Source organism: Chrysemys picta, chromosome 12 (genome assembly GCF_011386835.1).
Source record: "Chrysemys picta bellii isolate R12L10 chromosome 12, ASM1138683v2, whole genome shotgun sequence".
Taxonomy (NCBI): Eukaryota; Metazoa; Chordata; order Testudines; family Emydidae; genus Chrysemys; species Chrysemys picta.
The window spans coordinates 646,765-674,527 of record NC_088802.1 but is presented as its reverse complement, the minus strand read 5'-3'; the positions used below and the strand labels follow the sequence as shown (position 1 = coordinate 674,527).

General features: G+C 53.6%; 2 protein-coding genes across 2 annotated transcripts; one reads left to right on the top strand and one right to left on the bottom strand.

The window, feature by feature from the left end:
• Positions 1-544: 544 nt before the first annotated feature.
• LOC135974873 (collagen alpha-2(XI) chain-like) lies at positions 545-3,389 on the bottom strand. The gene is made up of 3 exons (XM_065563996.1): positions 3,078-3,389; positions 1,374-1,486; positions 545-754 (listed from the first exon to the last, which is right to left on the bottom strand). The coding sequence occupies exons 1-2, from the start codon at positions 3,244-3,246 to the stop codon at positions 1,377-1,379; spliced, it is 279 nt and encodes a 92-aa protein (XP_065420068.1). The 5' UTR covers positions 3,247-3,389; the 3' UTR covers positions 545-754; positions 1,374-1,376.
• A 7,624-nt stretch (positions 3,390-11,013) lies between these two features.
• LOC135974871 (uncharacterized) lies at positions 11,014-15,879 on the top strand. Its single transcript, XM_065563980.1, has 2 exons — positions 11,014-14,717; positions 15,268-15,879. The coding sequence occupies exons 1-2, from the start codon at positions 14,177-14,179 to the stop codon at positions 15,768-15,770; spliced, it is 1,044 nt and encodes a 347-aa protein (XP_065420052.1). The 5' UTR covers positions 11,014-14,176; the 3' UTR covers positions 15,771-15,879.
• The last annotated feature ends 11,884 nt before the right edge of the window (positions 15,880-27,763 follow it).

Sequence of the window (27,763 nt, the reverse complement as noted above, 5' to 3'; positions counted from 1 at the left end):
GGTGGTCGTGGCGTGTCCGTCCCTCGGGTGGCCGGTAGGTCCCGTAGCTTCGCTGCTCGGGGGATGGTGGGGCCTGGGCCAGGCTGGGACGTTCCCTCAGGGATCAGGGCAGGGCTCATGGGGATTTGGTCCTAGCCCAGGAAACAGACGGGTCAGGGCTGGACAGACATTAAACAGGCGACTAGCCGGGCAGACAAGACTCCAGGCGGATCTAGGGATGGGTAGATTCCAGGCCGGGCGGATGGATGGATCAGATAGAAGAGAGTCGGGGGGGGGGTGTGATGAGGATCTAGGACTGGGGAGATACACCCTCGGGGCTGGGCACGGAGGAGGTTTCCAGGGGGGTGAATGACAGAGGAGTTTGAAGGCTGGATGGACGGACGTTAGCTGGAGGGGGGGGTGCGGTCACTGGAGACCCCCCTGCAGACCCCAGGTGTCAGCGGGGGGTCAGTGTTGGAGCCGGGGGTACAGGAGATATCTGCGCGCACACACACACACACACACACACACATGCTCAGGCGGGGCCTGTCCCTGCGGCTCATTCAGAGGGGCCAGGGCCGTGTATGGGGGGCGCGAGCTGTATTATCGGGGTGCAGGATCCCCGGGACCAGGCCGGCTGTTGGGGTGACCTGGCGGTGTCACTGAGCCCAGGACACCCCCACCGGCCGCCCGGCCCGGCTCTCACCTTGCTGCCTTCCCGGAACTGGCTGAACCAGCGCGGGGGCTTCTCCTCCTGCCACGCAGACATCCGGACCTGGCGGGGGAGACCCAGAGAGACGGGCTCAGAGGGGGCTGCACCTCGGGGTGCCCCACGTGCGCTGAGCCTGGCTGGGAGCCGGGGGCGAGGCTGGGGCTAAGTCCTCCCTTCAGCCACCACAGCTGCTCTAGTGCCAAACCCAGACAGCGGCGGCTTGGGGCTGTTAGAACAGGAGAGAACCCAGGAGTCCTGGCCCCCAGCCCCCCCTGCTCTAAACCACCAGTCCCCCCTCCCCTCCCAGAGCTGGGGAGAGAACCCAGGAGTCCTGGCTGCCAGCTCCCCGCCCCCCCCACTCTAACCCACCAGTCCCCCCTCCCCTCCCAGAGCCGGGGAGAGAACCCAGGAGTCCTGGCCCCCAGCCCCCCCTGCTCTAAACCACCAGTCCCCCCTCCCCTCCGAGAGCCGGGGAGAGAACCCAGGAGTCCTGGCCCCCAGCCCCCCCGCTCTAAACCACCAGTCCCCCCTCCCCTCCCAGAGCTGGGGAGAGAACCCAGGAGTCCTGGCTGCCAGCTCCCCGCCCCCCCCACTCTAACCCACCAGATCCCACTCCCCTCCCAGAGCCGTGCTAGAACCCAGGAGTCCTGGCTCCCAGCCCCCCCCCTCCCATCACACTCACCTCCTACATCTCTTTGGTGGGGAAGAGGCAGGTCTCCCTGCCAGCCGTGAAGTCGCAGTGCACCTTGAAGGAGTCCCGGGAGCAGCCCTCGTTGGGGTCGATCCAGTACTCGCCTGGGGGGGGGGGTGGTCAGTGCACAAAGAATCCTCTTCGTTCCCCCCCGCCCCAAGCCACCCCAGCAGCACGGCCCCCTAGCGCCGCCCAGGGACGTCCCTGACTGCCCGGGCAGAGCCCCCTGCTGCCCCCACCCCACCCCCTGGAGCACAGCCCCTAGCGCCGCCCTGGGCAATGGGGAGCCCTGACTGCCCGGGGAGAGCCCCCTGCTTCCCCCCGCCCCGCCCCCTGCAGCACAGCCCCTAGCGCCGCCCTGGGGCCATAGGGAGCCCTGACTGCCCGGGGAGAGCCCCCTGCTGCCCCCCGCCCCGCTCCCTGCAGCACAGCCCCTAGTGCCGCCCTGGGGCCATGGGGAGCCCTGACTGCCTGGGGAGAGCCCCCTGCTGCCCCCCGCCCCACCCCCTGCAGTACAGCCCCTAGCACCGCCCTGGGGCCATGGGGAGCCCTGACTGCCCGGGGAGAGCCCCCTGCTGCCCCCCGCCCCGCCCCCTGCAGTACAGCCCCTAGCGCCGCCCTGAGGCCATGGGGAGCCCTGACTGCCCGGGCAGAGCCCCCTGCTGCCCCCACCCCACCCCCTGGAGCACAGCCCCTAGCGCCGCCCTGGGCAATGGGGAGCCCTGACTGCCCGGGGAGAGCCCCCTACTGCCCCCGCCCCACTCCCTGCGGTACAGCCCCTAGCGCCGCCCTGGGGCCATGGGGAGCCCTGACTGCCCGGGGAGAGCCCCCTGCTTCCCCCCACCCCGCCCCCTGCAGCACAGCCCCTACCGCCGCCCTGGGGCCATGGGGAGCCCTGACTGCCCAGGGAGAGCCCCCTGCTGCCCCCCGCCCCGCTCCCTGCAGCACAGCTCCTAGCGCCGCCCTGAGGCCATGGGGAGCCCTGACTGCCCGGGGAGAGCCCCCTGCTTCCCCCCACCCCGCCCCCTGCAGCACAGCCCCTACCGCCGCCCTGGGGCCATGGGGAGCCCTGACTGCCCGGGGAGAGCCCCCTGCTTCCCCCCACCCCGCCCCCTGCAGCACAGCCCCTACCGCCGCCCTGGGGCCATGGGGAGCCCTGACTGCCCAGGGAGAGCCCCCTGCTGCCCCCCGCCCCGCTCCCTGCAGCACAGCTCCTAGCGCCGCCCTGGGGCCATGGGGAGCCCTGACTGCCCGGGGAGAGCCCCCTGCTTCCCCCCGCCCCGCCCCCTGCAGCCCAGCCCCTAGCGCCGCCCTGGGGCCATGGGGAGCCCTGACTGCCCGGGGAGAGCCCCCTGCTGCCCCCACCCCACTCCCTGCAGCACAGCCCCTAGCGCCGCCCTGGGGCCATGGGGAGCCCTGACTGCCCGGGGAGAGCCCCCTGCTGCCCCCGCCCCACCCCCGCCCCCTGCAGTACAGCCCCTAGCGTCGCCCTGGGGCCATGGGGAGCCCTGACTGCCCGGGCAGAGCCCCCTGCTGCCCCCCGCCCCACCCCCTGCAGTACAGCCCCTAGCGCCGCCCTGGGGCCATGGGGAGCCCTGACTGCCCGGGGAGAGCCCCCTGCTGCCCCCGCCCCGCCCCCTGCAGCACAGCCCCTAGCGCCGCCCCGTCTCCCATCGAGCCCGGCCTGGCGCTCACCGTCGGGCAGGTCGGGGTGGCAGAGCCGCAGGTCCTGGCAGGTGCGGGCTGGGTTGTCCTGAGTGCCCATCGGGTGCTTCATCTGCTCGATCTCCCGCTTGAGGGTGTTGAGGGAGCCGAAGATCTCGTCCATGCCGCCCGTGTGGCCGTGGGCCCCGTCCACCGCCATCCCCTCCCCGTCCTCGCCCACCAGCTGGCTGGCGTCGATCGACCGCTTGCTCTTCTTGGGCAGTTGGATGGGCAGCGGCTGGATCACCTCCCCGGGGGGGCCCTGCGCCGGCACAGCACCGTCAGTGGGGCAGGGGCTGGGGGGATGGGGTGGAGGGAGGGCAGTGAGAGCAGGGGGAAGGAGGGGCAGGGGGGCTGGGGGGCTGGGGTAGGCACCACCATGTTGCGCGACAGATACTTGACAAAATTACTGGACTTAGTGATGGACATTGGTGGTGGTGGGGATTTCTGTCATTCAGTCATTCAACCTATTAACTAGCACACATCAGTTTCCACACTGAAAAAAACCCAGTAACCTAGCTAGCTAGCTAATAATAACAATAATAATAAAGCAACAGAGGGTCCTGTGGCACCTTTGAGACTAACAGAAGTATTGGAGCATAAGCTTTCGTGGGTGAGAACCTCACTTCTTCAGATGCAAGGTGCCACAGGACCCTCTGTTGCTTTTTACAGATTCAGACTAACACGGCTACCCCTCGAATAATAATAAATTCAACTCATATAATTAATGAACAGATGTGTGTATACTGTATATGAGATTATTACATGAGAAATGAAAAGGAGCTTTGGGATTTTACAAGGCACTTCTATCATTTAAACGCATTTGGTGCCCTGAGTAACAATAACACTTCTTGCAAATCACATGAATAGGGAACCCATGGTCCCCTTCCCCCACCCCATTGCTAAGGCACAGGGGTTATTGCTGGCTGCCCTAGGGCTGCAGAAAACTCTATGGGCAAAACATATGGAAAGAAGAGGATCAGTTTATACAGAGGGCTGAAGGGGACTCCCATAGTGCATTAATTAACACTTAATAAATGCATCAAAATTAAATACATTACAGAGATAAGAACCTGTTATGACAGACTTTACTTCATGAGAAGCTCCAGAGAAAGAAGACCCAGGGGGAGTAATGGGAGGGGGGATCCTAGGGAGGCCAAAGGGGCTGGTAGAGGGAGCAGACAGAGAACAATGGTAGAGGCAGAGTCACTGCAGGGTTGACCCAGTCTCCTGCCTCTCCCCTGTGGGAGATGGCAAAATGTGTCCAGATGTGGATTTCAAACCCCTTCGATGAAGAGATTATAATAGGCTGACTAAAGAACAAGTGAGAGAAGAAATTGCTGTTCAAAATTCCATCCTTTGCCCAATGAAAGAGGTAGATTCTCAAAACAGCATAAACAATCACAGCACAACTTCAGAATCATCTGCAGACTTGGAAGAACCCATAAAAGAACCTGAACAACCTAACACGAGCGTGGCAAGCGACGTGACGGTTTCTGTTTGGGTTTCCTTTTGTGAGATTTACAATGAGTGCGTTTTCGACTTGTCGCTCCCAGTGTCAAATGACAAGAAAAGACGGGTGCTGTGTCTTGCTCAGGACATCAGAGGCTGCTCTGATGTAAAAGATCTGCAGTGGATTCAGATTTCTGATTCAAAAGAAGCTTTTAAACTTCTGCAGCTCGGGTTGAAGCCCCAGAGTATTGCTTGCACCAAACGGAATCCTTTCTCCAGTCGAAGTCGCAGCAAATTCGCTGTGAAAATGTTAAAGACTGAAGATTCTGAAGCACCTGATGTAACACGATGGCGCTCTGTGATCTTGCTGGCTCAGAAAGACGTACCAAGACGCGCAATGAAGGTGATAGATTGAAAGAGAGTGGAAATATTAACACTTCTCTACTGATTCTAGGTAAATAGGGTTACCATATCTCATAAATAAAAAAAGAGGACCCTCCACGGGCCCTGGCCCCACCCATTTCCCCACCCCTAGCCCCACCCCAACTCCGCCCCTTCCCTGCCCTAACTCCGCCCCCTCCTCCCTCCCACTCCCAGCCAGGGGGAAAGGGCTGCCCCAGCGCTACCGGCTTCAGGGTTTGCCGGGCAGCCCCCAGACCCTGCGCCCCCAGCCGGCGCTTCCCCAGCGCAGCTGGAGCCCGGGAGGGGAAGCGCCCTGCCGGGGGCGCAGGGTCTGGAGGCTGCCCGGCAAACCGTGAAGCCAGTAGCGCTTGGGCTTCAGGCAGCCCCTATGCCTCCAGACCCTGCGCCCCCAGCCGGGCACTTCCCCTCCCAGGCTCCGGCGGCTCTGCGTAACTTACACTGTGTAAGTTACACAGAGCCGAAGAGGAGCAGAGCCCCCACAGCTGGAGGTTCTGCTCCTCTTCGGCTCTGTTTAAGAGCCGGGCTGCCCCAGCGCTACCGGCTTTGGGCAGCCCCCGTGCCTCCGGACCCTGCGCCGCCGGAGCCCGGGAGGGGAAGTGCCCGGCTGGGGGCGCAGGGTCTGGAGGCAAGGGGGCTGCCCGAAGCCGGTAGCTCTCGGGCAGCCCGGCTCTTAAACAGAGCCAAAGAGGAGCAGAGCCTCCAGCCGCCGCGGCTCTGTGTAACTGACACTGTGTCAGTTACACAGAGCCCCGGCGGCTGGAGGATCCAGCCGCCGTGGCTCTGCTCCTCCCCGACTCTTCGGCTCTGTTTAAGAGCCGGGCTGCCCGAGCGCTACCGGCTTCGGGCAGCCCCCGTGCCTCCAGACCCTGCGCCCCCAGCCGGGCACTTCCCCTCCCGGGCTCCGGCGGCGCAGGGTCCGGAGGCACGGGGCTGCCCGAAGCCGGTAGCGTTCAGGCAGCCCGGCTCTTAAACAGAGCCGCCATTTTCCCGGACATGTTCGGCTTTTTGGCAATTCCCCCCGGGCGGGGGTTTGACGGCCGAAAAGCCGGACATGTCCGGGAAAAAGAGGACGTATGGTAACCCTATAGGTAACTGCATCAGTGCACTCAAGAACAGTCAACAGTCAGAGCTGCAGTTGCACATACCATTTCGAGAAACTCATTTCCTTCAAGGCCATGTCAGCAGAAAAGGGTGTGACGGAGCAGGGAGTGGAGCAGATTTGACCTGGGAATGTTGCAGGGGGATTGCAGTGAGGAGGGGGGACTTCCCTTGAAGGAAGTTACCTGAGCTGTAACCTGAGCCAGGAATGGGGGTGGGGAGAATTAACACCTTCTGCCCGGGAGACTGAACAGAAGAGAGGAGCAGCAGGAGGAGTTTTGGTTTGGTTTCAGTTTGGGCTGGGTGGTGCAACGCAGGGAACCCCAAGCTGGGGTCTAAGCTCCCTAAACCCCCCAGAAGGACTTGACTGAGGGGTTCTGGTTGTACCTACACACTCTGCTTGGGACTGTATTCCTGTCATCTAATAAACCTTCTGCTTTACTGGCTGGCTGAGAGTCACGGTGAATCGCAGGAAGCCGGGGGTGCAGGGCCCTGACTCCCCCACACTCCATGACAACTGGTGGCAGCGGCAGGATCTACTGCACCCCGTGGACGGCGCTTCCTGCAGTAAGTGACTCGGGAGCAGTAAAACGAAGGGGGATTGATGGGGACCAGGTGTGCTGAAGAGTCCGAGAGAGACGGTTATCACCCCTGGGAGTGTGTGACCAGCGAGAAGGACTGTTGCAGTAACAGGGTCCCCCGGGAGATCGCAGTGAGTGGTCCCAGGGGCGGAGGAGTCTGCAGCTCGACCCTGGCAGAGAGGTGGTGACCTCGAGAAGGGCTGGCACACTAGGGGTCTCCCTGGGAACTGTGGGGAGCTGTGAGCACACAGGCCGGTGAGTGGCCAGCAGGAAGATGTATGCCAAGCGGCTTAAGAACGACCTGGTGGAGCTGTGCAAGCAGAGGGGGCTGCGCAGTGGGAGGCTCACCAAAGAACAGCTCATTGCCCAGCTGGAGGAGGGAGATCGCTCGAATGAACTGATCTCTGTGTCTCAGGGAAGCAGCCTGGCAAATGCAGCGCAGGCACCAGTGTCTGTCCCAGCTGGGAGTGGTCAGCCGGCTGCTGAGGGCTTCCCGAGACCCCTCCTTCCTATGCCTAGGGGAAGGGTGGGGAGGAGCCCAGCAAATACCGAGGGCGCCGTGACCCCCGTGGCCAGCAGGGGATCCTCCCGGCGACGCTCGGCATCCGTGGACTGGAAGTGGCTGGAATGGGAGAAAGAGCTAAAACTGAGAGAGCTGGAGGATCGTGAGAAACAGAGGCATCATGAACTGGAGCTGGTGAGGCTGAGGGGCCGCGAGCCCCCGGCTGCGGTGAGTGAGGGGGGACCCAAGACTGCATGGAGCTTTGATAAGTGCATCCTGGCCCCACGTAAGGAGGGGGAGGACATGGATGACTTCCTGGATGCCTTTGAGACGGCCTGCGAGCTGCACCGGGTTGATCCCGCGGACAGACTCCGGGTCCTTACCCCCTTACTGGACCCCAAAGCCGTGGCATTGTACCGCCAACTGGGAAAGGCAGAGAAAAGGGACTACGAACTATTCAAAAAGGCCCTGCTACGTGAGTTTGGGCTGACTCCTGAGATGTACCGGGAAAGGTTCCGGAGTCAGGATAAAACCCCTGAGATCTCATATCTGCAACTAGCCGTCCGCATGGAGGGATACGCCAGCAAGTGGGCAGATGGGGCCCAGACGAAGGAGGACCTGGTTAAACTGCTGGTACTGGAGCAACTGTATGAGCGTTGCCCATCCGACCTGAGGCTGTGGTTGGTGGACAGAAAACCAGAGAACCCGCGACACGCAGGGCGGCTGGCCGATGAGTTTGTGAAGAGCCGGTCAGGGGGTGGCAGGGAGGAGTCCCAAAGGAGCAGGCCCGCCACGATGCAGAGAGAGAGTCACCCGGGGACCTCCCAAAGGGGGAATATGGGGAATCCCCTCCCAAGGGGAATGCCCAGCGTCAGGGACAACCGACCGGCTCGAGGGGACCCACGGGACATGAGCTGCTATTACTGCGGCCGAAGAGGCCACGTTCGGGCCCAGTGCCCCAAGCTCAAGGACAGACTGAGCAGACCGAACCCGCACCGGGTTAACTTGGTAGAGGCCCAGACGGACAAGGGGCAGGCTTCCCACGCAAGAGGGGCTGGCAGCTTATCAACTGCTCAAGAGAGAGAAGGGCCCCAGGCCAGCTTCTCTGGGGGGCCAGATGCTCCGGACTCAAAGTTCTCCGTTTACAGGGTTGGCGCAGGGCTGTCCCTGCGGAGCGAGTGCCTTGTTCCCCTGGAGGTGGATGGTGTTGTCCCACAAACTTATACAGGATCGTTTTAGGGGTCAAGACAAAGATGCCACATTTATTATGATAACAATTTGATTTATGATCAATAACTAATATCTTAATCCTTATACACACACACATTATACCTAATACCTACACACACACACACACACACACACACACACACACACACACACACACACACACACACACACACACACTCAGATGTTCTGCAGCTGCTGCATAGTTACCAGTCCTGCTTGAGTCTGTGGCTTGAGTTTGCAGCTTGGGTTCGTAGCTTGTGGCGGTAACTGGCCAGGAAAGCCGGGCACAAGGACGAGCTGGGTCTCTGTTGGGGGCACCGATGCCCTTCCATGTTGGCAGCAGAATGTTACCCTCCTCCAAAGCTTTCCATCTCACCCATCCTTTTTGTAGGCTTTAGTTTGAATCCAGAGTCTATAGGTCTTGCTGTGTCACGCTGCCTCCGGGTTTGGTGATTGATCACCCGTCAATTGGAGACATGACTTTCAGCCTGGGACCGGGCTTTGATCTTCCTTCTATTGTACCTTTTCTTTTTAGGGTGGATTCTTCTTACTTTGTTAGGGCTCTTGTCTGCATCTTCAGCCGTTGGTGTTTGAACTCTATTTAATCAGGCCAGGCTGGGGCTGGAGCTTGATTCCATCATCCATACATCCCTCATTCACACATCTAAACTAAACTAATAAGATTACAGCAGGGTTTGCAAAAATGAAGGTTGCAGCAAGCCCTTACAAAATGGAGTAAGCGTTTTAAAATGGGGTTTGAATTACAATATGGCAAACAGTGAACAGAAGTTACAATATAGACAAGTACAATGGATCGGTGCGCCCGACAGAGACCCAGCTCGTCCTTGTGCCCGGCTTTCCTGGCCAGTTACCGCCACAAGCTACGAATCCAAGCTGCAAACTCAAGCCACAGACTCAAGCAGGACTGGTAACTATGCAGCAGCTGCAGAACATCTGAGTGTGTGTGTGTGTGTGTGTGTGTGTAGGTATTAGGTATAATGTGTGTGTGTATAAGGATTAAGATATTAGTTATTGGTCATAAATCAAATTGTTATCATAATAAATGTGGCATCTTTATCTTGTCCCCTTTAATAAGATCCTGCTAGTTTTTGTTGGTATAACACATGACATCCCTCTCGCAGGGCACCAGGGAATCCGGCGCACCAGGCAGAGGCTGCTACAGAACTTTTACTGGCCCGGGGTCTTCACCAACGTCAGGCAGTACTGCCGATCCTGTGACCCCTGCCAGAGGGTGGGGAAGGCCCGGGACAAGGGGAAAGCAGCGTTGAGACCTTTGCCCATCATAGAGGAGCCTTTCCAGAAGGTGGCCATGGACATAGTGGGACCTCTCAGCAAGACGACCCGGTCTGGGAAGAAATACATCCTGGTGGTGGTAGATTTCGCCACCCGCTACCCCGAGGCAGTGCCCTTATCGTCCATCGAAGCAGACACTGTGGCAGATGCGCTGCTGACCATTTTCAGCCGAGTGGGGTTCCCCAAGGAAGTCTTGACGGACCAAGGGTCCAACTTCATGCCGGCCCTACTCCGGTGCTTGTGGGAGAGATGTGGGGTCCGGCACAACTGGGCCTCAGCATATCACCCCCAATCCAACGCGCTGGTGGAGAGGTTCAACGGAACGCTAAAGATGATGCTAAAAACATTTATGAACCAGCACCCACAGGACTGGGACAAATACTTACCTCACCTGCTGTTCGCGTACAGGGAGGTTGTGACGTTATTAATATAATCTGGAACCATATAGATCATTGTTGCAACCAAGGTCCTGTAGTGGCACCCAAATCTTGTATAAAGGGGGTCAAATGGGGTGTCTAGGACAAGGTTATGGTTTACTGGTTATGATTATGCTGTCTATATGTGTGTATCAGTTTTGTAGTCGAAGTTATGAATAATGGCTCTATACTGTCTGTATGGCAAACTTATGCTATGCTTCTGGGTGACATCCCAGACAAGCTGAGATTAGCTCTGCCTCGCCTGCTTGATGGCCCATTAAGGACCATCAGCTATACAATGGACCCATTGAGAGAAGGCAGATACGCCTTGTACCTCAGCAAAGTATGCAGGGACTGGCCCATGTGACTCCAGACTCCATTTTGCTGTAATTTTCCACAGTAAGAACAAAGAGGTGTTCTTACACCTGGAAAAAGACTATATAAGGCTGATGCCTCATCTCCATCTGGTCTTCAATCCTGCTTCTTACCTCTGGAGGGACTTTGCTACAAGCTGAAGCTTTGAACAAAGGACTGAGGACCCATCCCAGCGGGGGATGTATTCCAGAGACTTGATTTGAACCTGCAGTTTATTCCATCGCTGCTGCAAGCCTGAACCAAGAACTTGGCCATTACTGTATGTAATTGATTCCATTTAACCAATTCTAGCTCTCATCTCTATCTTTTTCCTTTTATGAATAAACCTTTAGATTTTAGATTCTAAAGGATTGGCAACAGCGTGATTTGTGGGTAAGATCTGATTTGGATATTGACCTGGGTCTGGGGCTTGGTCCTTTGGGATCAGGAGAACCTTTTTCTTTTACTGGGGTATTGGTTTTCATAACCATTTGTCCCTATAACGAGTGGCACTGGTGGTGATACTGGGAAACTGGAGTGTCTAAGGAGATTGCTTGTGAGACTTGCGGTTAGCCGGGGGGTGAGACCGAAGTCCTCTTAGTCTGGCTGGTTTGGTTTGCCTTAGAGGTGGAAAAAACCCCAGCCTTGGGCTGTAACTGCCCTATTTGAGCAATTTGTCCTGAGTTGGCACTCTCAGTTGGGTTCCGCCAGAACCGCATTGTCACAGTGGCGTAGTCGTGCTTGGATCCACAGAACCAGGTCAATTAAGCTTTTGGTCAGAACCCCACGCTATCCAAATTTGAATTTTGGGATTGAGAGTTTGGTTGGTTAAAGAGCTGCTGCAATGGGTGAGCAAAGAGCATATGAGGGCCTTGACAAAAAAGCCCTGAAAGATTTGTGTTCAGAAAAGGGGATAAGCTTTAGAAAGAAAGCTACAAATCAAGGACTGAGAGATCTGTTAATGGCCAGTGATCAGAAGGCAGAAGCAATTGAAAAGCAAAAGGCAGCAAGTAAACTGCAACTTGAGCATGAACAAAGACTGGCAGAAATTCGATTGCAGGAACTAGAAGCTGAGGCAAAAGTGCAAAGATTTCAGCTCCAAGTCAAAAAAGCAAGGGAAGAAAAGCAGAAATTGTATCCTCTTGAAAGTCCGGTTTATAACAATGTTTAGGGTTACCATCCGTCCGTATTTCCCCGGACACGTCCGGCTTTTGCGTCTCTAAATAGCCGTCCGGGAGGAATTGGTAACAAGGTTAAAATGTCCGGGGTTTTTTCTCCCTCCCTCCCTTCCTCCCTTCCATGCAGAGTGTGGCTGCTGATTGGGCGGCTAGGCCGATTGACCCACTCCCATTGGCCTCCAGCAGCCAGAGCCCTCCCCTGCTCCCCCCTCCCTCTCTCTGTAGTCCTGTGTAACACACAAACCGACCCACGTGGAGCCAGAATGGTAAGAGGAGTGGGGGGGGGCAGTCAGGGAGCGGGGGTGTGTTGGATGGGTCCCCAGCCTCCACCTGCCACCCCCCCTCTGCGCATCCCCCCCTCCGTGGGTCCCCCATCTCTGTCTGCCTCTCCCTTGTCTGCTGTGCTGGCTCTGGCAGTACACGCAGACAACTGCTGTCTGCTGCCCCCGGGTCCTAGTGCCCCCTTCCACTAATGGGAAGACAGGCTGCCCTTACCCTGCCCTTCCACCCTACCCCTGAGCCTCTCCAACGCCCCAAACCCCCCAGCCCCAGCCCTCATCCCCACACACCCTAATCCTCTGCTCCATCCCTGAGCCCCCTCCTGCATCATGAACCCCTCATCCCCAGACCCACAGCCCTCACCCCTGCATCCCCTCCTATCCCCAAACTCCCTCCCAATCCCCCTCCCCCTTCCCACACACCCCCTCCTGCCCTCAAACTTCCTCCCAAAGCCTGCACCCCCTCCCTTTGCACCGCCTCTCACCCCCAAACTCCATCCCAGAGCCTGCACCCCTCACCCCCTCCTGCACACCCACCCCCTGCCCCAGCCCGGAGCCTGCACCCAGCACCCAAACTCTATCCCAGAACCTGCACCCCTCCTGCACCCTAATCCCCAGCCCAGGACCTGCACCCCAGACCTCCTCCCCCCACCCAACCCCCCTCCCAGAGCCTTAGGCAGGTGGGGTGGGGGGTTCTGGGCACCACCAAAATTTCTACAACCCTGCCACCCATGCGAGTGGATAAGGGTCAGGGCAGTCAGGGGACAGGTAGGGTCCTGGGGGGGGGCAGTTAGGGTAGGGGGTTCTCAGCAGGGGGCAGTCAGGGGACAAGAAGCAGGGGGGGTTGGGGTTCTGAGGGGAGCAGTCAGGGGGTGGGAAGTGGGAGGGAGTGGATGGGGCAGGGCGGGGCTCCCCCCCCCAGTGTCCTCTTTTTTGTTTGTGGAAATATGGTAACCCTAGCGGAGTTGGGGCGGGGCCGGGGTCCCGTGGAGTGTCCTCTTTTTGCAGTATTGCAATATGGTAACCCTAACAATGTTGGTATGTTGTATAACTCTGAGCAGTTGTCTGGGTGTAACCAAATGTACCCCAACACTGCCACCTTTTATGTAAATGCTTTTACTGTGTGTTCAGTAAAGGGTGGCTCCATAACTTGTGCCAATGCTCTGTATGGGAGTGGTAATGAAAAATTCACAGAGAATGTAAAAGTCAATGGTAAAAGCTGTTTAGGGCAAATGATGGCTTCTAACATCACTCTGGTTAAAGCAGATCTTGTCAAAGAGGAAGATCACTGACCAAATCAGAGTGTGAATGTTGTAGTCCTCTAGGAGTTTACTGTCCGTGTGCCTTTAGCCAGAATCCACCTTGAATGGAATGGTGCTAAGCATGAGGTTATAGCTGGGGTAAGGAAGTTATTGCCTAAGGATCTTTTGATTGGGGAAAATGTTAAAGCTTTGTTCAGTCCAGGTAGTCAGTCACAGGACAGGAATGATCTTAAACCTGTGTCTATTGTGGGCAATGATTTGCCTGGGGAGGGTTGCTCCAAAGGTTTGTCGGAGAAGAGCTATTTGTCTGTAAATGAAGTTTCTGAATGTCGGTCTAGTGTCTCAGAAGTAAATCTGGAGTTAAATCAAGAGCAGCAAAATCTTATTGGGCAGGAAAATGTTTCTCTGGAGCAGATTAAAGTGGATGGTCAGGTGGAAGCCCTAACTGAGGAAGGAAAGGGTGGATTTTTGATGGGTGATGCATTGGTGGCTGGTACAGCTTGTAAAAGTGAACCTGAAAAGGGTAACTGTGATTTGCTGGCAGTGGCTCAGTGTAGTAAGAAGAGCAGTTTATCTGTTGGGAGTGGCAAGGAAGCTGCCCCACTCTCCCAGTCTTTGGCCTGGTCTACACTACGGGTTTAGGTCGACTTTAGCAGCGTTAAACCGAATTAAGCCTGGACACGTCCACACAACGAGGCCCTTTCTTTCGACTTAAAGGGCCCTTTAAACCGGTTTCTTTACACCACCTCCGACGAGGGGATTAGCGATAAAACCGGCCTTTGCGGGTCGGAATTGGGGTAGTGTGGACGGAATTCGATGTTATTGGCCTCCGGGAGCTATCCCACAGTGCTTCATTGTGACCGCTCTGGACAGCGCTCTCAACTCAGATGCACTGACCAGGTAGACAGGAAAAGACCCGCGAAGGTTTGAATTTCATTTCCTGTTTGCCCAGCGTGGAGAGCACAGGTGACCACGCAGAGCTCATCAGCACAGGTAACCGTCATGGAGTCCTCCCAGGATCGCAAAAGAGCTCCAGCATGGACCGAACGGGAGGTACGAGATCTGCTCGCCATATGGGGAGATGAAGCAGTGATATCTGAACTCCGTAGCAGTAAAATAAATGGAAAAGTATTAGAAAAGATCTCCAAGGCCATGAAGGACCGAGGCCATAACAGGGACACACAGCAGTGCCGCGTGAAAATTAAGGAGCTACGGCAAGCCTACCACAAAGCCAGAGAAGCAAACGGAAGGTCCGGGGCAGAGCCGCAAACTTGCCGCTACTACGCGGAGCTGCATGCGATCCTAGGCGGTGCAGCCACCACTACCCCAACCGTGTGCTATGACTCTCTCACTGGAGAAACACACAGGGAAGACGGTTCTGGGAACGAGGAAGATGACTATGGAGGTACTGTAGGTAGCTCACAGCAGCAAGGAAGCGGAGAAACCGGTTTCCCCAACAGCCAGGATATGTTTGTGACCCTGGACCTGGAACCAGTAACCCCCGAACTCACCCAAGACCCTCAGGGCACACAGGAGACCTCTGGTGAGTGTAACTTTGTAAATATTTGTAAACATTACAAAAAAAAAGCAAGCAAGTCTGTTAACGTGTATGGGGATGGAGCGGAAATCCTCCAGGGACATCTCCAGAAAGCTCTCCTGGTTGAAATGGGGTGATTTTATTAAGGGGGACATTCAGAGGCGCCCGTTCCTGCTCTTCTGACCAGAAATGTTCCCCGCTGTTAACCACGCGGTGGGGGGGAGGGGTGAAGTGATCATCCCAGAGAATCGTGTGTGTGTGTGGGGGGGGGGGGGCGGTTTACTTGTGTTTGTGCCGCATGTTAACCGGGAAACCGCAGCCCCCTCCTTTTACATTGAAACCCCATTTTAAATGGACAACCCAATTCATCCTTGATATGGGAAATGCGCTGCTGTTTGCAACCTTTCCCGCATGTTAAGAAGGTTAAAAAAGCCAAAACACTGTGGCCTACGATGTGTGCCTGCAAGCCGAAATATGCGACCTTGTAATGAAAGAGTGTACCCATTGTTCCCTAAAATGTGTCTTTTTTAACCACCTCTCCCTTCTCCTCCACCAGCTGCAAATGTTTCTCCTTCGCAGAGGCTCGTGAACATTAGAAAGAGAAAACGTAGGACGAGGGACGATATGTTCACGGAGCTGCAGATGTCCCCCCAGGCTGATAGAGCACAGCAGAATGCGTGGAGGCAGTCAATGACGGAGATGAGAAAAGCCCAATATGAACGAGAGGAGAGCTGGCGGGCTGAATGGCGGGATGAAAAGAGCAAGTGGCGGGCTGAAGACGATAGGTGGCGTCAGCTTGCAGACAGACGGCAAGAGGCAATGCTCCGTCTGCTGGAGCATCAAAGTGATATGCTCGAGCGTATGGTTGAGTTGCAGGAAAGGCAGCAGGAGCAGAGACCGCCGCTACAGCCCCTGTGTAACCAACAGCCCTCCTCCCCAAGTTCCATAGCCTCCTCACCCAGACGCCCAAGAACACGGTGGGGGGGCCTCCGTCCACCCAGTCACTCCACCCCAGATGATCGCCCAAGCATCAGAAGGCTGGCCTTCAATAAGAGTTAAAGTTTTAAAATGCAGTGTGTCCTTTTCCATCCCTCCTCCCCCACCCATCCCAGGCTACCTTGGCAATTATCCCCCTACCTCTGTAAGGAACTAATAAAGAATGCATGAATGTGAAAAAACAATGACTTTATTGCCTCTGCAAGCGGGAGGGGAGGGGAGGGTGGGGTGGGATGGGGTGGGGTGGTTGGTTTACAGGGAAGTAGAGTGAACCGGGTCGGGGGGGGGGGGGTTGGAGGGTTCATCAAGGAGAAACAAACAGAAGTTTCACACAGTAGCCTGGCCAGTCACAAAACTCGTTTTCAAAGCTTCTCTGATGCGCACCGCGCCCTGCTGTGCTCCTCTAACCGCCCTGGTGTCTGGCTGCGCGTAATCAGCGGCCAGGCGAGTTGCCTCAACCTCCCACCCCGCCATAAAGGTCTCCCCCTTACTCTCACAGATATTGTGGAGCGCACAACAAGCAGCAATAACAATGGGGATATTCTTTTCGCTGAGGTCTGAGCGAGTCAGTAAGCTGCGCCAGCGCGCTTTTAAACGTCCAAATGCACATTCCACCACCATTCGGCACTTGCTCAGCCTGTAGTTGAACAGGTCCTGACTCCTGTCCAGGCTGCCTGTGTACGGCTTCATGAGCCATGGCATTAAGGGGTAGGCTGGGTCCCCAAGGATCACGATAGGCATTTCAACATCCCCAATGGTCACTTTCTGGTCCGGGAAGAAAGTCCCTTCCTCCAGCTTTCGAAACAGAGCAGAGTTCCTGAAGACGCGAGCATCATGTACCTTTCCCGGCCATCCCACGTTGATGTTGGTGAAACGTCCCTTGTGATCCACCAGGGCTTGCAGCAGCATTGAAAAGTACCCCTTGCGGTTTACGTAGTCGGTGGCTTGGTGCTCCGGTGACAAGATAGGGATATGGGTTCCGTCTATGGCCCCGCCACAGTTTGGGAATCCCATTTCAGCAAAACCATCCACTATTGACTGCACGTTGCCCAGAGTCACTACCCTTGCTATCACCAGGTCTTTCATTGCCCTGGCAAATTGGATCACAGCAGCCCCCACCGTAGATTTGCCCATTCCAAATTGATTCCCGACTGACCGGTAGCTGTCTGGCGTTGCAAGCTTCCACAGGGCTATCGCCACTCGCTTCTCAACTGTGAGGGCTGCTCTCATCTTGGTATCCTGGCGTTTCAGGGCAGGGGAAAGCAAGTCACAAAGTTCCATGAAAGTGGCCTTACGCATGTGAAAGTTTCGCAGCCACTGGGAATCGTCCCATACCTGCAGCACGATGCGATCCCACCAGTCTGTGCTTGTTTCCCGGGCCCAGAATCGGCGTTCCACGGTATCAACCTGCCCCAGTGACACCATGATTTCCACATTGCTGGGGCCTGTGCCTTGTGAGAGGTCTATGTCCATGTCAATTTCCTCATCACTCTCGTCGCCACGCTGCAATCGCCTCCTCGCCTGGTCCGGGTTTCGCCTTGGCATGTTCTGGCTCTGCATATACTCCAGGACAATGCGCGTGGTGTTCATAGTGCTCATAATTGCCGCGGTGATCTGAGCGGGCTCCATGATCCCAGTGCTAGCTATGGCGCCTGGTCAGAAAAAAGGCGCGAAAGTAGTATCTGATGGACCAGGAGAAGGAGGGCGGGAGGGAGGGAGGGAGGGCCGAGTGACGACATGGCGTACAGGTACAGGAACAGGGAGAAACACAAACAACTGTCACACAGAATGGTCCCCCCAAAGATTAAACTGGAAACCCTGGGCTTAGCAGGCCGTTGATTTCACGGAGGAAGGGGAAGCAAATGAACACAGAACAAATCTATTTTTTACATCTTAAGGTGGCAGCCGACGCTGCAGCATGAGTGACAGCCATACCAATACGACGACGATGGGTACCAATCATAAAATACCATCATCTGCCAAAAGGCAAGGGGCTGCTGCTGTGTAGCAATGCAGCCCCACGTCTGCCAGCCCCACGTCCGCCAGCACCCAGCATCGCCCTCGGCCTCTTCTGGGTGCTTAGCAGACAATACTGGGCATTTGGCAGAAAATAATATATTATGACTGGTAACCGTCATCATCAAAACAGTAGCATGTCTGCCCAGGTGGCCATGATTGACAGCCATACCAGTATGACGACGACGGGTACCAGTCATAATATACCATCGCCTGGCAAGGGGCTGGTGCAATGCAGCCCTACGGCTGCCAGCCCCATGGCTATCACTCATGCTACACCGTCTACCGCCAAAAGGCAGTTAGCAGCTGCTGCTGTGTAGCAATGCAGTCCCACGTCTGCCGGCACCCAGAGGACATATGGTGACGGTGAGCTCAGCTGAGCTGAGCGGGCTCCATGCTTGCCGTGGTATGTTGTCTGCACAGGTAACCCAGGTAAAAAGGCGCGAATCTATTGTCTGCCGTTGCTGTGACGAGGGGGGAGGGGCCTGACGACATGTACCCAGAACCGCCCGCGACACTGTTTTGCATCATCCGGGCATTGGGATCTCAACCCAGAATTCAAAGAAAAGGCGCGAACCGCTTCTCGGCTCGAGCTGTGGCGCAACCGTAGTATCTGACGGCCTAGGGGAAGGAGGGAGGGGGGCCGAGTGACGACATGGCGTACAGGCACAGGGAATTAAAATAAAGAACGGTGGCTGTGCATCAGGGAGAGACACAAACAACTGTCACAGACTGGTCCCCCCCAAAGATTAAACTGAAAACCCTGGGCTTAGCAGGCCGTTGATTTGACGGAGGGAGGGGGAAGCAAATGAATACAGAGAAAATCTATTTTTTTACATCTTAAGACGACGGTGCAGCGTGACTGATAGCCCTCGGCATCTTTCTGGGTGCTTGGCAGCAAATACGGGGCGGTGTATGATGATGGTCTTCAGGCCTATTGCACGAGCTGCTGCTCAGGGAAGACTCTGCTAATGTGCGATGACCCGACTTGTAATAGGCCGGCTAACAGTCATAATACACCATTTACTGCCAAAAGGCAAGCCCCACGGCTGCCAGCACCCAGATCGCCGATGAAGGCTACCAGTCTACTGCACCATCTACCGCCAAAAGGCAGTTAGCAGCTGCTGCTGTGTAGCAATGCAGTCCCACGTCTGCCGGCACCCAGAGGACATATGGTGACGGTGAGCTCAGCTGTGCTGAGCGGGCTCCATGTTGTCTGCACAGGTAACCCAGGTAACCCAGGTAAAAAGGCGCGAATCTATTGTCTGCCGTTGCTGTGACGGGGGAGGGAGGGGCCTGACGACATGTACCCAGAACCGCCCGCGACACTGTTTTGCATCATCCGGGCATTGGGATCTCAACCCAGAATTCCAAGGGGCGGCAGAGACTGCGGGAACTGTGGGATAGCTGTGGGATAGCTACCCATAGTGCAATGCTCCGGAAGTCGACGCTAGCCTCGTACTGTGGACGCGGTCCGCCGACTAGAGCACCTAGAGCATTGTATTGTGTGGACATACACAATCGGCTGTATACAACCGATTTCAATAAAACCGGCTTCTATAAATTCGAACTAATTTCGTAGTGTAGACATACCCTTTGTCTGTAATCAGCCCTGTGTGCTGGGACAAAGGAGAGGAAGGCAGGAAAAGTTTGAAGGAGCCTATGCATCCGAAGAAGTGGGCTGTAGTCCACGAAAGCTTATGCTCTAATAAATTTGTTAGTCTCTAAGGTGCCACAAGTACTCCTGTTCTTCTTTTTTTGGGCAGCCTTGTGAGCTGATGGCTTTATCTAGTCAGCAGTTTGGGAAGGCAGGGATAGTGGAAGATGAATGCCCCTATCCCTTACCTGTTTCCTGTGTGGAGAATAGTGACAGTGAAGGAAATGTGCCTGTGTCTGTCAGGGGTATTGACTTGCCTATGGAGGAAGCTACCTCAGTCTCCAAGCAGTTGTCTGTGAACAGCCCTGTGTGCTGGGACAAGGGAAATGAAATCCCTAGCTGTGTGTCTGGTAAAAAAGGTGTCTCCAGCTCTTCTTTGTCTGTGGAGCAGACAGAAGGTGCCTTTCGGCCTGTGATGGTTGAGGTTAGTGCAGTTGTCTCAAAGTTGGTTCTGAATTCAACTAAAGCCCAGGAAGGGAATGGTCCTAAGTCTGTGTCTGCTGGGGAGAATGGCACCGTAACTAGGTTGCATCCAGTTAGTGTCTTAGCAAAATCCCAGAGACCAGACAATTCTGGTGCTTATATTTTGCCTATTGCTAGTGTGTGGTTGGTAAAGGGTGTAGCAACTCTGTCTAATCAGGGTAATACCCTAGCCAGGGCACACGGAGAGCATGCAGGTGATTTGGTTGTGTTATCTACTGATGGTGTAGAAACTTGTAGCAAGAAGGAAAGGATTCCTAAACTTGTGTGTGGCAAAGGGAAGGGAAATGTATCTAACCTTTTATCTAGGAAATCTATGGGTTTGCCTGAAAGGGGATTGTGTAGAAATCTGCCTGATGGGCCAAAGGTGATCCTGGATGTAAGTAAGACCCAGAAAAAGTCTGTTGTTGCTCAGGAAAGTGTTCCTTTAGAGCAAGCCCTAGGTGAAGAGGGTAAGGGCAGAATTTCTGTGAGGGGTGATTTGCTGCTTAGAAAAGCTCCTGGGGAAAGGAATCCTCATGGTAATCAGTGCAAGCAGTTCCCTGAAACTGAAGGGTGTGAGAGTGATTTAATAAAGGAAGTTCCGGTTCCTAACAGCCAGAAATTTTCTGTTGTGAATGGATCCACTGACTTTCCTTTCGAAAGATCTAGTGTGGGTAGCTTTGAGAAGGTCTCAGATGGAGCAAAAGCTGTTAAGAAAGTTGAGCAACCCTATAACCAAGTGGCTGTGGGTGGCCAGCTTGTTGGGAAGACAATGGTGTTGGAACAGGAATGTCTCCATTCTAATTCTTTAAGTGAGCAGTCTGTGCTTCAGGGTCTGAGGACAGATTTGGTTATTGATGTTTCAAAGCAGAACAGTTTGATGGCTAAATGCTTGGGGATGCAGGGGAGAGCAAGCAAACTCTCACCCTCAAACTCGTTGGATTTGTGTGGTATCTCTTTAAGACAGAGTCCAGCCTTGGAAATGATAGCAGTTAAGGATATGAAAACTGGTGGACTGGCTTCTGTCTGTGGTAATGCAAATTACTTGTCTGGTTGGGAGGGGAAGGACTTGCTAATAGCTGTTAGCACAGAGAGCCCACCCCATCAGCCAGTGAATTCTGGTAAGCAAGAAAAATCAGGGTGTGATCCTGCAGGACAAGGAGGAAAGAGAAAACTGAATTTTGCAAAGGGAAGCAACAGGTTAACCCTAAAATGTCCGAACTCCAATGGTATTGAGCCAAAGGTGTGGCATGACAACCATGATTGTAGATGGACACTTGTGTAAGCAGAGTCAGGATGAGCTTTACCCTGACATCTGGTGGTGAATTATGGCGAGGGTGGAAAAGAACTTTAGGGGCTGATTTTGTTTGCATAGGCACACCCACTCGCCTGGCATAAAACCACAGCAACTCAAAGTGGTTACTTTGGCTGGTGTGGGATCCCCAGTTTTTTTGTTATTGGGGCAGGAAGAATAAAGTTTTGTTACCCTAATTTTGTAAATTAAGGCCAGTGGAACTGTTGTATGACAAAAGGACTAAGTAAGTTATTTACCATTACCTAAGTAGCATTTGCTTGTTAAGGGGCATGGGTTACAAAACCCAGTGAATTGAGAGAGGATGGGGACAGGTATTTGTACCTGATGGTGTGGCCCCCTCCCCAAGGGGGTTGAAACACCAATTGCACTACCTCCTCTCTCCACTGTTGAATGTTAGAGCTAACTTTGATTTCCTTAGGAGTTTAGTTACAGACTGCTGATCTGAGTTCGCTTTGGGCCAATAGTGCACCAGCACTGGGGCTCCCCTACTACTAGCTGAAATTACTAAGAGCTGAAATTACAAAAGAGCTAAAGCTATTTAAGAGCTGAGATCACTGAGGCTGTGTTAACTAGTGGGGGAGCCTGAAGCTATAGCTAAGCTAACTTAGCTTAGCGGGGAGTGAGTGGAGCGGAGCAGAGCGGCTCACAGGTCGGTGAGCGGAGCGGCTGGAGGAGCAGCTAGCAGAGCAGAGCAGAGCAGAGCCTTGTGGGAGCGGCCCAAGGGACGGCTGGAGCGGAGCGGAGCGGAGCGGAGTGGCTCACAGGTCGGTGAGCGGAGCGGCTCACAGGTCGGTGAGCGGAGCGGAGCAGCGCGGCTCACAGGTCGGTGAGCGGAGCGGAGCAGCTGCCAGAGCAGTTTGTGGGGCTGCGGGTAAAGTGGAGCAGTTCGTGGTGAAGGCTGCAGTGAAACCCCACAAAGAAGCAGCCGGTTGGCCTCGGATCACGTAAGGTGCCCCTTAACACCCTGCTCACCCCTCCCCCCCCCTTGAACTCTGGGGCTGCACTAATCATGGACAGAGACTTTGGGGGGTTGTCGAACTTTTGGGACTTTTGTGATTCTTGGGTTGCTGGACCCAAGAGACTTTGGAATTGGTGGACTTTTGGGACTTTGGTAATTCTTGGGTCGCTGGTTTCAAAAAACCAACGGGAGAGGACACGGCCCAATTTGCTGGGGTGGGTCTTCACTCATGGTTTGGTCTAAAAACTCTAGTTGTGGTGTTTTTTTCATTTAATACTAATGTCGTTTACCTCATGTTATTAAACATTTTCTGTTACACTCAGACTCCGTGCTTGCGAGAGGGGAAGTATTGCCTCTTAGAGGTGCCCAGGGGGTGGTATGTAATTGTCCCAGGTCACTGGGTGGGGGCTCGAGCCGGTTTTGCATTGCGTTATTGAAACGGAACCCCTAGATACAAAACCCGGCCCTTGTTGCTGCCAACTTAGATGGGCAGAAGGGTTACATTTTTGGGGGCTCGTCCGGGATCCCCTGGGTCAGTACCCCTCGCAAGCACCTGTTGAGTGTTCCCCTGCATTGGGAAACAATTGTGGTTATATTTTGAGGAAATTACTGTTTGTATAATGGCTAATATGTCGGGTTTGTTGGGCCCCGGCCCTGCAGCCTCTAGCTCAGGGGCCACAGCCTCAGCCAATGATTGGACAAAAGCACTGGGGCAAATATTGAAAAAGGTTGTGTTGTCCCATGCTAGGTCAAACTCTTGTCGTGAGTTAAGGTTATTTGCTGGGGCAGAGGAGTTCAAACCCTGGTTGGAGCATACCACTGAAATGCTGCAGGAGTGGGCCGTACCTGATGCAGAAAAGCGAAGATGTCTGATAGAGAGCCTTAGTGGCCCAGCATTAGATGTGATTCGCACCCTGAAGCTCATTGACCCTGGGGTCAGTGTGAAGGACTGCCTAGAGGCCCTTGATCATACCTTTGGGAGTGTAGAGGGCCCTGAAGACAGTTACTGTAAGTTCCTTAATTCCCGACAGCAAATTGGCGAGAAGATTTCAGCCTATATACAGAGGCTGGAAAGACTGCTTCAGAGAGCTGTCATGAGGGGTGCAGTGACTGCTGAACAGATGGATCGGACCAGACTGGCTCAAATTGTAAAAGGAGCTCAATATCAGAACTCGATTCTACTCCATCTCCGGCTAAAAGAACGACGGAAACATCCCCCAAGTTATTCCCAGCTGATAAAGGAGGTCAGAGAAGAGGAAAAAAGGCAGGCTGCCAGCGAGTTTTGGGAAGCCCAAACATTGGAGCCAGCCGGCACAACACCACTGCAAATGGCCAGTGTACTGATGGTGAGCACCACAGAGGAACTTGCCCAACAAGTGCAGGTCCTGACAGAACGGATAGCTGAACTGCAAAGCACCATTAACCAAGCTAAAACTTCCGGGAATAAGGAGCCTCTGACCGTGGCGATGGAGAAGTCAGCATTTAGAGCCACCATCCCATCTGGGCGAAGAGGAAAAGGACAATTCTTCTGCTACCGATGTGGTCAGGATGGACACAGTGCTGCCAAGTGCCATAATGAAGAAAACCCCTCCTTAGTGTATGGAAAGCTGAGGATCAGTTGGGAGAAATCCGGTAGCTGCCAGAGAGTCCGGGGACGGGGACCACCCAGGCCTGCAGGATTTGAAGATTCCCCCAAAAAAGACTGTCCAGCTGGAATCCCCGCAGGACTGATAGGGCCTCAAGCAGAGGTCATGGTGAAGATTGAAGGGGTGGAGTGTAAAGCCGTGCTTGACACTGGATCTCAAGTGACTATTATATTTCAGTCATTCTACCAACAAATGCTTAGGCACCTGCCTATACAGCCACTGACTGGCGTTGGTCTGTGTGGCCTCAGCATGGATGAATACCCCTACCAAGGGTATGTCATAGTGCACCTGAAATTCCCAAAGGAGGTTGCTGGGGTAAGAAAAGAGGTGGACACAGCTGCATTAATATGCCCTGACCCTAAAGGGACCTCTGATGTGTCTGTGCTAATAGGGACCAACTCCAGTCTCTTCAAGGTGCTCGCGGATTACTGCAGACGACGGGCTGGGAAACAGTACCTAAATACCCTGATAATCCATACGCTTTGTGCTGAAGCCTATAGGAAGATTGAGGGTGCTAAAAAGAAGACATCTGAGCTACCGATTGGGGCGCTGAAGTACATGGGCACAACCCCGTTAGTAGTGCCTGCAAGGACGGAGCAAGAAGTGCTTGTCATGAGTACTCGGCTGAAAGGCAGTAAAGGGGCATTAGCAATGGTAAAGCAGCCGGTTAAAGGAAAGCTCCCGGAAGAAGTGCTGGTCCCCAGTGGAGTCATAACCCTACCTGCTGAAGCCCAGGAAAAGGTGACTATACTGATTGCTAATGAAACAAGTCAAAATGTTGTTGTGAAGCAAGGACAAAAGATAGCGGATCTCTTTAAGCCTAAATCAATTGTAAAACCCCAGTGTAAAACTCAAGTTCCGCCAATAGACCCTGCAAAGTTTGACTTTGGAAATTCACCGTTGTCCGAGGAGTGAAAAGATCGCCTAAAAAGAAAACTTTGTAAAAAATCCAAGGTGTTCTCATTGCATGAGTGGGATGTGGGATGTGCAAAAGGAGTAGAGCACAACATCAGACTACATGACTCTCGACCTTTCAGGGAGAGATCTAGGAGGATTGCCCTCTCCAAAATGGAAGATGTGCAACAACATCTTCAGGAGCTGGCTGCGAATGGCATCATTACAGAGTCCCGCAGCCCATATGCCTCACCCATTGTGGTGGTCCGTAAAAAGAATGGAAAAATCCGAATGTGTATTGACTACCGCACCCTAAACCGCCGTACTGTGGTTGACCAGTACACAATGCCTCGAGTCCAAGATGCCTTAGACTGTTTGCTGGAAAGCCAGTGGTTCTCTGTGTTGGATCTTCGGAGTGGATACTACCAGATCCCTCTGGGTGAAGCAGATAAGGAAAAAACAGCCTTCATCTGCCCATTAGGGTTTTATCAGTTTGAACGCATGCCCCAAGGGATCTCTGAAGCACCTGCCACATTTCAACGTCTTATGAAGAAAGTTGTGGGAGACATAAATTTACTGCAAGTGTTAGTTTATTTGAATGACCTGATAGTGTTTGAAAAAACCTTGAAGGAGCATGAAGAAAAACTTCTTAAAGTGCTTGATAGGTTAAAGAATTATGGTTTGAAGCTTTCAATTAACAAATGCCAGTTCTGCAGGACCTCAGTAAAGTATGTGGGTCACATCGTGTCCCAAAAGGGTGTAAGTACTGATCCCAATAAAATAAAAGCCCTCACTACATGGCCATGTCCAAGTAACTACAGAAAACTCAAGACCTTTCTTGGGTTTAGTGGCTACTATCGCAAATTTGTAAAAAACTATGCTACGATTGTAAAACCTCTAAATAATCTTACCAGGGAATACCAGTCCAGCAGAAACAAATCTAAGACCAAAAATAAGGAAAGGTCCCCAAAGCCTCCTGTGCAAAGACACTATGGCCCCTTCAAACCATTTGGGCCACGGTGGAATGAGAAATGTAAAAGGGCTTTTCAAAAAATCATTACTTGCCTAACTCATGCTCCAGTCCTAGTCTTTGCTGACCCAAGCAAGCCATTTATCCTGCATACTGATGCCAGTTTGAAGGGTCTGGGAGCAGTACTGTACCAAAAAGTGAAAAAAAGACGTAAACCTATAGCCTTTGCCAGCCGAGGACTGTCTAATAGTAAAACTCGCTATCCCACCCACAAGCTGAAGTTCTTGGCCTTAAAATGGGCCATCACTAAAAAATTTCAAAACTACTTATATGGTGCTCAGTTCCAGGTGTGAACAGACAACAACCCACTGACCTATGTGTTAACAAGTGCTAAGCTGGATGCTACAGGGCAAAAATGGGTGGCCGCTTTGGCTAGCTATAACTTCAGCATTCAATACCAATCAAAAAAAAGCAATGTAGATGCAAATGCATTGTCCAGGCGTCCACAGGCACCAGGAGTTGCTGTGATACCCACAGATGGAGTGAGGGCTATTTGCAGTGTGAGTCGCCGGGAACCAGAGTCCCAGGAGAGTCTTCATGGATGTGCTGCAGAAGCTTTGGGCCTGCCCCCTAAATGCGTGCCTTCTGCTTCAGTAAACTATATTGCGTTGAACCAATCTCCTTTGCCCATGCTCAATGCGGCTAACTGGCAGAAAGCCCAGCTGCAAAATATTGGCATTCGTAATACACTACTTGCCAAAAGGGAGGGGCGAAGCCCAGCTGTGGTTGTCCCACCTAACCCGAAGGGTAAACTACTATTAAAAAAATGAACCAAACTAAAACTAATTCAAAAAGTGCTACATCAAGTAACCACAGACCCTTTACAAAAGCAACAAGCACAGCTAGTGCTGCCAAAAAAGTACAAAGCCCTGGCCATAAGGGCCCTGCATAATAACTTTGGACATTTAGGAATGGAGAGGACCCTGGAACTTCTTCGTAGTAAATTCTATTGGCCTCGGATGGCTAAAAATGTTCGCAAAAAATGTAAAACCTGCGCTCAATGTGTTCAAAAAAAAACTCTGCCCACAAGGGCTGCATATCTCAAAAACATCACCAGCACCAAACCTTTGGAACTGGTATGCATCGATTTCTTGTCTTTAAAAGTAGACAAAAGGAATATTAAAAACATTCTAGTAGTGACTGACCATTATACACGATATGCGCAGGCATATCCCACGCGTAATCAAAGGGCCACCACGGTTGCTCAAGTACTGTGAAAGAAATATTTCTCAGTTTATAAATTTCCAGCCCGAATACACTCGAATCAGGGGCGGGACTTTAAAAGTCATCTTCTAAAGGAGGTGCTAAGAATAGCGAAAATTAAAAAGTCTAAAACAACGCCTTATCACCCGCAAGGTGATCCTCAGCCAAAGAGGTTCAACCGAACCCTATTAAATATGTTGGGGACCTTGCAACCAAAGCAAAAAGCAACCTGAAGCCAACATGTTGCATATCTGGTGCACGCCTACAATGCCACAAAAAATAATGCTACAAAAGTCACCCCATATCTCTTAATGTTTAAACGAAAACCAAAATTACCCATAGACCTGTGCTTTGGTGTATCAAAAAATAAAAATAGCTATAAAACTCATCAGCAATATGTATCCCAACTAAAAAAAAAGCTGCGAAATGCTTATCACTTAGCTACATCTGCGGCTCGAAAAAACGCCGACCGCAACAAACATCAATATGATGCTAGGGTACGTCTGCAAAAACTCCAGCCGGGGGACAAAGTTCTGCTGCAAAATTTGGGTATTGCTGGCAAACACAAAATAGCCGACAAATAAAAGGCAATACCTTACTTGGTAATAAAAAAGCTAAAAGACCTGCCGGTCTACAAAATCAAACCTAAAAAGGGTCCAGGGCAAACAAAAACAGTGCATAAAAACCTTTTGCTCCCTGTGGGGAAATTGGTAGGCACCCCGTATAAAATGGGCCACAACAGGGCAACTGGGCAAAACAAAGGTGCTGGACCAAAGCCGCCTTCCAACGTGAACAGCCAGCCCCCTGCAGCTAACCTACCCCCATGCAGCACATCTAAAAGTAAGTCTAAAAAAAAAAACACAACCATGGTGTAC